Source organism: Anopheles coluzzii, chromosome 2 (assembly GCF_943734685.1).
Source record: "Anopheles coluzzii chromosome 2, AcolN3, whole genome shotgun sequence".
Taxonomy (NCBI): Eukaryota; Metazoa; Arthropoda; class Insecta; order Diptera; family Culicidae; genus Anopheles; species Anopheles coluzzii.
In genome coordinates, this window is record NC_064670.1 from 46,546,542 (window position 1) to 46,556,696 (window position 10,155).

At 45.5% G+C, this 10,155-nt stretch overlaps 1 protein-coding gene across 1 annotated transcript; it reads left to right on the forward strand.

Moving 5' to 3' along the window:
- Nucleotides 1-7,366: 7,366 nt before the first annotated feature.
- Nucleotides 7,367-9,271, forward strand: LOC120953092 (uncharacterized). The gene is made up of 2 exons (XM_040372772.2): nt 7,367-7,991; nt 8,054-9,271. The coding sequence occupies exons 1-2, from the start codon at nt 7,963-7,965 to the stop codon at nt 9,120-9,122; spliced, it is 1,098 nt and encodes a 365-aa protein (XP_040228706.2). The 5' UTR covers nt 7,367-7,962; the 3' UTR covers nt 9,123-9,271.
- The last annotated feature ends 884 nt before the right edge of the window (nt 9,272-10,155 follow it).

The window sequence follows — 10,155 nt, forward strand, 5'->3', positions numbered from 1 at the left end:
TTCGAAGTGCGGCTGTGGCGTCCACCTTCCTAGGGGCAAACCGATTTTCCCCAGCACAAACACAAGAAAGAAGGGAAAATAAAACACCACATTCAACAGCGGTGTATGGATTGGACGAGGTACACGGGGGTTAGGTTGCGGCGTACGATCATCCTAAAAAACCCTTGGGTTTTGTGTATGTGTGTTGGTAAAGGTGTCGAAAAAGAGACACGGTGAAGATGCGCACGCTCGCGCCAGTAGGTTCAAAGGTAAACCAAAACACAGACAAGCACGCTACTCTACCCTCTACTGTGCGGGGTGGATCGCTGAAGGGAAAAGCACCAAACATTCATCTTTACATTTCCCCAACACGAACGCGCGTCCGTGTTGGACAACAACCTCCACCAGCATTAACGTTGTCGGTGGTGGTGGTGGTGGTGAACTGCAGGATGAATGGCATCAACAGCGGGGAGCAGCGAGGAAAATCTCATTTTCCTCGACCTTGTCACTTGGGCCCGCGGGGATGATGCTTGCTTTTGCAGAAGAATTGATTAATCGTGCGTTGTTTCGCGAGGTTGAGGCCAAACATTCTCTGGTGGTGGGTGGGGTGAGTCGTTTTTTTTTGGTTTTCGTTGATGGGAAATGGGAAAACCAAGCACCACCAAATGTGATGATGGTAAGTTGAGGACGACGCCCGGTTGCGAGTGCGGTTGCGGGGTTTGCTTTATGACGTTTCTTTCGTTTGCTGGCGGCGCGTCAAAGCATACACACGAACGCAGCACACGATCGTGTGTGCAGTAATGTGTAAAAAATAGGAAATGGATGATAAAATGTGTAATCATTCATTTGGGCAGTACCTTGTTCGCGAAATGGCAGCGGAGGAAAGAGAGAAACGTGCAGAAACAAGAGCAGGCATCAATGTCATGGGGATATTATTGACGTGAGGGAGAAGCAAAGGAAAACATGAACAGTAACAAAGATGTATGTTTCCTGTACACTCACACAATTTGGGTACACTCACACAATAAAAAAAAAACACACACACATTATTAGTACTACAAGGCCATGCCTGTGCGGCCTTTTCTTTTGTTTGTGAAAGGCGAGATGATACAATCATTACAGCTCCCATCCCAATTTTATGACTCGCGAATCTCAACCATCGCTGAGGTGCTAATTTCATGTCTGCATTGTTTGTACGACCGCCCGCTTTCCTTCTTCGATTCTCACAAATGATCTGCAACACTTAGATCATGTGCTATAAATAACAATAACAAAAAAAATCGCTAAGGACTTGTTGCTGCAACCAACACGAACAAATGAAGGTGCATAGTGAGGTGCATTATGGTTTTGCGAGGGGGTTTTGAAACATTTTATCTGATTTCTTGTGTGTAACTTTGATGACCCGTGTCCCAAAGAATCTCATAACGATGAAACTTTTCGTTTCATTCCGTTCGAGCATTGAATCGCGTTAATCATGAGGAGTGTGGATTTAACCATAGTTTTAAAGCAATTCTTTTTGTGATACTTGAATACTAAACTTACTTTTTTTAATCCCTTTTCCCAGCTGTTGGATAAGTAAATCGAAAACTCGGAATAAATTAGAGATCAACAACGGCAACCGCACAAGCCGATCGGTAAGTTACAAACTGACAAACCTTCCGACAAGCTAGAAGTATGTAGCACGATCGCCAAATTTGTCCCTTACTAGCTGTTGCTCAAGAAGTAACGATTTTTGCTTACCCAAATTACTAACAAGCATTACTCTACCGGATACGACTTCATTACTGGCTAACCGGTACAGTGATGATGGATAAGGGTGGCCTCGAGCCACCCTACCCCCTCTGCGACATCTTAATATTATGCTAACTAATTAACGAAAAAGCCGTGATACAGATATTTTTGCGTGGTGTGTTGGTAAATTATCGAAAGAAAAATGATCACCAACCTTCCGCACTCCAGTTGCGTGCCAGACGCCAATGTCCATTGGCAGTCGATCATCCTGCACACGGGACGCGGGTGGTCGAAAGAAAAAAACCCCCACACACAACCACACAACACGGCTATCGGCGTCGTGTTCATTAAATTTTAATTCATGTACCGTCACCGCAAACCATCAGCATGTAAGACCTTCCCGATCTCTAACGCTTCACTATTTGCGCACTATCAATCGCTACGGCAACTACTACCAGTGCTGCTGGCTCACTGGCGTGTGCGGTCGCTCATTAGTGGAAAACATATTTGCTGCAACCGATTTAAGAAGGGTCGGGCGGGCGGGTTGGCGGGATGGTTCTTGTTTTTAATTTACCCGATGCGAACCGATGCTCGTCCGATGTGCCTGCGTTGGCATACCGTGTGCAGTGTAGTTATCCTTTGGTGATCGGAGGGCGAGAGAGAGACGAAACCAGCACACACACACTCACAAAAAATAGTACATGCAGACGAAATTCTGTGTGATTGCCGGTGTGTCGGGGGTGTTGGACAGCAAAAGAGCAAGGAATCTAAAACCAAGGGATGTGCACGATATGTCGCACGCCTCATCTCACACGAAAATGGCAAGTGACACGCAGGAATGGGGGAGAGGGAAAAGCGGGCGGAATGCACGTTGCCGGTGAAGATGGATTGCACATTCTCAAAAACGCATTAGTTACGATCACTTTCACGGTTCAATGACCGCCACAAAATCACTGGGAGGATGGGCAAAATATGGATCGCCCTTTTTTCCGGCTACAATCTGTGACGTATGCATTAGTAGCCTGTAGCGAAAGAAAAGTAAAATTTTAATCATTTCGGATGGATTTTCGAAGGACACATTGAATATTTTATTTTATTACTACTTGACCGTAGCATGAATCTTGAATCTTGTAATCGCTGTATAATACAGGGTTTTCCAGAAGTTCTCATACCTGTGGGACACTTTATTGCCTCTTGCTTAAGTGAAATGAACTTAATGTAGCGGGAATTGGAGTCTATAGCATCCTTGTTGGACAAATCATATAGGAATTTCCAAGCAACCTGTCCAAAAAGGGTGCCATAGACTCCAATTTCCATCATATGAAGTTCACTTCCCATAAGAAAGAGTTAAGGAAGTGTCCCACAACTATGAGAACCCCTGGAAAACCCTGTAATGAACTTCTGAATTCAATACTGGAAAAACTAAATTGGGCTAATTTTAGGCTACAGTTTTGTTGTAAAACTAATATCATAAGATAGTATACGATACTGGGGGAGATTTTAAATAATTTTATAATACTTAAACTTCCACTCCAAATCACGTGTTAGGGATTATTACCCTCAAGCGACTTATAAACAACGATGATTTTTTAAGTTTTTTACACATAAACAACCCTATATTATCAAACGTATGTATTCCATGTTTACCTTACCTTAACAATGTTTTGCCCTACATGGCTACTCCGTTGGTCACTACAAACGTGTTTTATTCGGGGTCCGGAATGCATTAATAATTATTACAATTGAAATATCTGTAGACAGTATCGCTTCCAAGAGGATTTAGGACAAAAAAATCTAAAAGTTATTAAATGGATGCAGCATCCCATACATGATGTAAAGAAACAAACTGGACGAGGCAACTGTCAAGCAAAGACTTCTTGTACTTACTTTCATTTGTCAGTTTGTTACGAATGCATCGACCTGTATCTTATATAGAATTCTGGCTTCATAGAGAAAACGGTCCACTGTTCGTCATGACAAATGGGAACTTCCTCTCTCCCCTATGAAATGAGCTATAGAAACATTTCCGCTTAGTATAAATTTACTGAAGAGTCGACGAGGGAAGTATGGCTTTAGCCTTTCCCTTTAGTAACGTGATCCGATAGATCTCTCTACCTTCCACTACTTTAAACGCTATTCTTGGCTTGGAAAGTTTGAATTGTATTTCAAGTGACTCAAAATTGGATGCATATTTTTGTACACATTTCGAACACCAAATCGAAATAGATCCGAACCTTACACCTGTTTTTCAAACTCCAAATTGGAATTTCCGCAACCGAAGCATTTACGAACCTGGCGTTAGCGCAGTCGCAACATGCAGCCACACTACGGGAATGTATCCTGTCGGTTAGTGTTTTCGTTTTTTACTTTTTTTCATTCTTCCTTTACTTTGCTACACGCTGGCCACACGCTGGCCGCCCCGAAGGTACATTCACCGGCCGCTTTTGACCCCGTTTTGTTAATTAAGTTCACATGCATATGCCATCCGCTTGCTTCCCACTCGTCCGGAATGGTACGGCAGGGCATGGGCTAAGCACCGCGTCCACGATCATCGCACCTGATCATGTTACACAGTGATCATCCTAAAATTAGCCGTGTGCCATCTTGCCGGTCCATCCGGCCGCCGGCAAAACAACACAGGTAAATAGTCAAAAGCGAAGGAAGGAAGGGAGGTGAAACGAGTAGGACACCTACACGGACACGGAACCAACTCCCCCGGAGTCCATCAATCATTTTCCGCAACGTTTGTCCCGCACCCAATTGCTGCCCTTTCTTCTGGCCGTTGTTTAGTGACCGTTCCCTGGGGGGAAACATTTCTCATGCTACATTGTTGAAACCGTTTCCCTCGGGGAGGGACAGTGGGAAACGCTGCGGGAGCACGAGAGGTGACCTTTTTTTTTTGGCTACATCTTCCCGTCAGTTGTCGGCAGCGTGGTACAGCAGCAAAATCTCGGTGAAATATTCTTAATGACATGGCCCGGTAACGCGTTGGCGTAACATAGTCCACTTGGGTATATTAACACCGGCCGGCGGCAGCGCGTTCCATGTCTTGTTTTTTCTTTTCTTTTTTTGTCGCATCGATCGCAAATTACAAATGGCCACTTATCAATGTAACAGCAGGATGGGGGTAGAGGGGTTGGTTCGCTTGGCACAGAGACGAAAGAGCAGTAGCAACACGAGAGCGGATATCTTTTAAATGAAGTCGTAACGGCGATGTCAGTGCCAGTTGTTGGTGGGGCCGGTCAGTGAATTTTACATGTTTTACCTTTCATTTAAAGCTACTCTTTTTGTTCTTTTAATAATAATTACAATTTTTTATTATCAGTTGTTGTAATATAATAATAATAATTATTATTATTATTATTTTTATTCATATAAAAAATGACCGTATTGCTTAATATTATTATTAGTACCATTAAGCCAGTCTTATGATACAGTAGTCAACTCGCACGACTTAACACGCCCGTCATGGATTAAAGCCCCAAATAGCCGCCATACGCTGGGCTGGCTATCCTGCTATGGGGGTAATCCAAAAAAATCACTGAAAGCCAACCCCACAAGTACAGGGTACAGGCAGACCTTGACTGACAACGGTTTTTGAGCCAAAAAGAAGAAGAAGAATATTATTATTATTAATATTATTACTATTATTATCATTATTATAATCAAAATATAAGAGGGTGGGTAACTCAGATTCGTTAATACAGCCTAGCTTGCGTGCAGTGAAATGAATCAATTTTCGTTGTATTGCCTCAAGAAAATTTATCCAATCTGAGGTTCATGGACTAGTGATGGGAAAAATGAATCTCAGAAGGGATTCGAATCTTCGAATCCCAATCCTGGAAGGGATTCGAATCTTTGAATCCCAATCTCAATGTCGTATAGTGTTTTATTCTCGTTTGCAGCGGGGTGGGAGGGGGTGAATTAGTTAAAGCTGGAATAAGAGGTCATTCAGTTTTACTCCAAATCATTTAACTTTGCAGTACTTACATCATAATTAGTACATTGCCCCGACGCGGACCTTTATTCAATATCAAATTTATTTAGTGACTATAACTTCTCATCAAATGCTACATTACACGAACATTTGTTATATTTTGACTGAAAACTGCGTGATTTGACTTCCGAAATTTGAGATACGTGGTTTCTCTCGACCCCCATTAATAGCGTATTTCGGGGACAGCCTCTAAATTCAATCCCAATCCCAATCAGAATCCCAATCGAATCCCAAACAAATCCCTATCCCAATCGAATCAAAATCTCAATCCCAAACAGAATCCCAATCCCGTCCCAAACAAATCTCAATCGAATCGCAATCCCAATCTCAATCTGAATCCCAATCGAATCGCAAACGAATCCCAATCCCAATCGAATCGTAATCAAATCCCAATCGCAAAGGAATCTTTTAGGGATTCAAATTCTACAAACGGGATCCGATCCGATCGAATCTTTCTATGGATTGAATCTTCGAACCTTCCGAATCCTGAATCTCCCAACACTAGCATGGACAACATATCGTATAATTGCGTCTAATTTAGGAGTCCTTAGTTTATGCAAACTATAATTGTAGTAGAGTACTCCGGTTACGATACCGTAATAATTCATTAATGAATAGTTATTTAATAAGTATAACTCCTAAGCTAATAGTTTTAGTAGTTCGTGCTACAACTGTGTCATTTAAAGTATACTCGTGTAAAATCGATGATCTCGAACGCAGAAAAGACAAGACAAAACACTTGGCTGTACATAATAACAAAGCGTTCAGGACACACCAAATATTGAGTGTAGTGACAGCATGTTGCATGTTGCAGTCCTGGACAGTTTGCACAGAGCTTGACGTCGTCGGCGTATAACAAGAACGTTACGTTCAGATGTTACGTTTAGTTGATGAGCTAGGTTGTTAGCCAAGCTATTAGAAATTCCTTTAAATCCTTTAGGTATTAGAATATCCTTGGTTTTTCTCATTGTTCGCAGATATTCTAGGTCTCTCTTATTTTCTTCACAATATTCTGCGTTACCATTTATGTTTCCATAATCTACGCCTGTATATAGATCGATCCAGACGCTATGCAAATGCAGACTACGAGTCGTGCAATTGCACAGATCTTGCAAACAAACGAAGCAATAACAACAAATGGAAATGGAAAGTAAGCGAGCCCAACAATTGTTCCTTCTCCACAGCACACCAGCCTCCAGCAATGGTCGGTACGCTTAATCGACGTTTCGGAAACCTTTAATTGCCCTTCTCCGTTGGGTTGAAATATGCCCGGAAAACTCATACTTCAAGCCAGCCAACCCCCGAAAGCCGACGCCGTTGGGCGCTACCGTTCCCATTAGAACAATCCACCCAGACAGACGGCGAAACGACCCTACTACTTGCGGCCAATAAAACGCTGCCATCCGCTCTGCTTGCTCCATCATTATTCCCGATCGAGGGTTCCAAAGTCACGCCATGCTGTGTCGGTCGCGATTTTTTGTTTTGTTTTACGTCGAAGCCTTCAGTCAGTCTCCGTGTTAAAATGGGCAAAATCGTGATTTGCACAGGGTTGGCTGGAATTCTAGCGCACCAGCTGTGGTGGGGAACTACCCAGCTGGGAGGCTGGTTTGCACCAAATCGCACACGAACAATCGCGGTCGCCGTCACCACCACCAGAGCCGTCGAAGTTGGGTTGAATGGGAAAAAATGCTTCACGCTTAGATGTTGAGAGTATCGTCGCGAAAAGCCGCCGTCACTGAGTGGGGGAATTGTTGCAGCAGTTCGGCATGATAATATGGGGCTTGGTGTGGACCGAGGCCTAGTCGCTGGGCTGTGCGCTAGCATATCCCACCAAGTCAGGTGAGTTCGTCGTCGCACGATCGACGCGTTGATGATTGTGGCGTGTTGGGTGCTGGCCCGGTGTCATAAGTTTAGTAGACTGCGCCGCTTTTAGACGCTAGAGTGCAAAGCCACGTTCGTTGGTAGAACGAACTACGTGTTTGTGTGTGCGCTTTAGCCTTTAACTCAGTAGGCCGTGACCGTCAGGCCAGTTTGCAAGTGCGATAGAATGCATTCATGGGGGGCACATGGTAGCCAACTTCCGGATGCTGCGCATCATAGAGCGTGCTAAATACGGCACCATTAATGGAAGATGCGGTTCTGATCAGTAAGTGCAGTGGTTTCACAGCTGGAATTGTGCTAGTCGTTCCTCCGAGTGCGGAAGCAAACAACGTGTGAGGTTATACGGAGTGCATCCACATCTAACCTCATGTACGATGGCATCCATCACTGTGTTGCGCTTGCTGTAAGTGGGATCTTTTTGGATATTCAAAATTCTTGTAACATTTAGAGATATTTTCTTTACAGTAAGTGTGTGATTGTTATATTTGTCCTGGGCTTACTCGTTGATGGTGCCGTCGTACGGCAGTATACCTGTGACAGTTACTTCCAATCCTGGTGCCAGCTGCACAACGCCACTGTACATATGGACACGGATGTGCAGGCGAGTGTGTTCCCCCGCGTACGGCAGCTCGGCTTCATTTACGGTTCCATCGGCAACTTCACGCACACGTTCAACAACCAGCTGTTCAAGGCGGGAGTACTACGGGTGTTCGCACGGGGCACCCGGGTAACGACACTCACCATGCCCAGCACGATCGAGCAGCTCTATCTGCGCGACAACGGTTTGCGGACGGTGGAAATCGACCCACGGGCACGGTACATCGTGCGCTACCTCCGGCTGCAGATGAATAAACTTCGCTCGATCGCACACTTCGAACATCTCACGCAGCTGCACGAGCTCAATCTGTGTGACAATTTGATCGAAGACGTACCGCTGGATACGTTTGCCACCATGCCAGCGCTGCGCCAGCTGATCCTGTGCGGCAATCACATCAAGACGCTCGGTACTACGCCGACCGTCATCCAGCTGCCCGCACTGACGCACCTAGACCTCGGTGGCAACTTTCTCGCGAGCCTCCCGCTCGAACGGTGGCAGCTGCCACAGCTGATTAACCTAAGCGTGCGCGATAACCTGCTAACCACACTGGACAGTGGGCTGCTCGTGCGGCGGTTTCCTCTGCTACGCATACTGGACGCATCGGCGAACGCACTCGATTGCCATTCGTACCACCAAGCACTGCAAACGTTTGTGAATCGTTCCGTGGTGCATCTGATCGATCGGCGCATGTGCAGCGTGGACGATGCGATCGTGCTGGATGCGGAGGAAATGCGGCGTCCCAATGGCATCAAACCGGCGGCGGCGGAGGGTAATGGTCCGCTGGAGGTGCGCCATCTGAAGGAACGCATCTTTCTGCAGCAGCGCACCATACAGCAGCAGCGGATGGAAATTGAGCAGCTGCGCGCCAACCTGACCACGCTGATGGAGCAGTTCGATCTGGTGGCTGGACCGGCAAGAGCGCTTGATCCGTTCTAACGCGACCCCTTCGTGCGACGGTAGCAGTGGGAGGCAGTTGCCCTTTAAAGACAAACATGCCACAAAGAGGATATCGGGTGAAACACACACAAACGCGTACATTTAAATGTGTTACTTTTGTGCACAACATGTGTGTGTGTGTATAACGAGTGTTTTCCGAGTGTGTTTCGACCTTACTGCACCAATCTGGGACAGCAGCCCCTTCAAATGTGTCCAATATTTTACAAGCAAATCGCGCTGCCACTTCTATTGCAACCGTGCTCAACCTTCAAGTACTGTTAGTGAAATAATGACTCCAAGATCGACTAGCGCAGGGTCGACTTGCTTAAAGTCGGCCCGAGTGTGACTCTTCTGGGGCGGTTGTTGTTTTTTTTTCTTCTTTTCTATGGCCACATTGTGTGACATTCCAATTTCTCATCAGCTGAACCGGGCGCGTCGATCGTGGTTTTTTTTGGTTTGCTTCCTCTCTGTCGCTCACTCTACATTGCCCTCGTTTACAGAAGGAAGTGGGGAGGTGTGTGGTGCGCCAGCCAAAGTGTGACCACGGTATGTCACGGCTGATCTTCACGCGATGTCATTCGTCTGTGCGCGCCTGCATTCTGCGTTAATTAATGGCCTTTAAACGGCAAAGTAACTTCATGCGGTTGTTGTTCCCGTTTCGGTTCCTTTCCCCACTTTCTGTGACAACCGTGGCACAACCGCAGCTACTATAGGCAGCGAACGACGTTGTCTTAGTAACCGGGTAGGTGCAAAGTGACCGAACATCACTCGCCGGCCCCCTAATGGACAATTGGTTCGTAAACCGGCCAACAGGTGAATTCTCACAACAAATGCTATCGTTTTACTCGTTTACGGGCGCGCTTTAAACCTTCACATTTTGGGGACGAGCTTTTGTTTGCCAAACAAACGTTGTGGCTAGCAGCGATTAGAAATGTACAATTATGCAAACAAATGGTAACGTAATTCCTTATCCCACCGAACAGACCGTCTAGCGCGCGTCTGGTTGATCAAACACAATTTGAATCATTTCGTG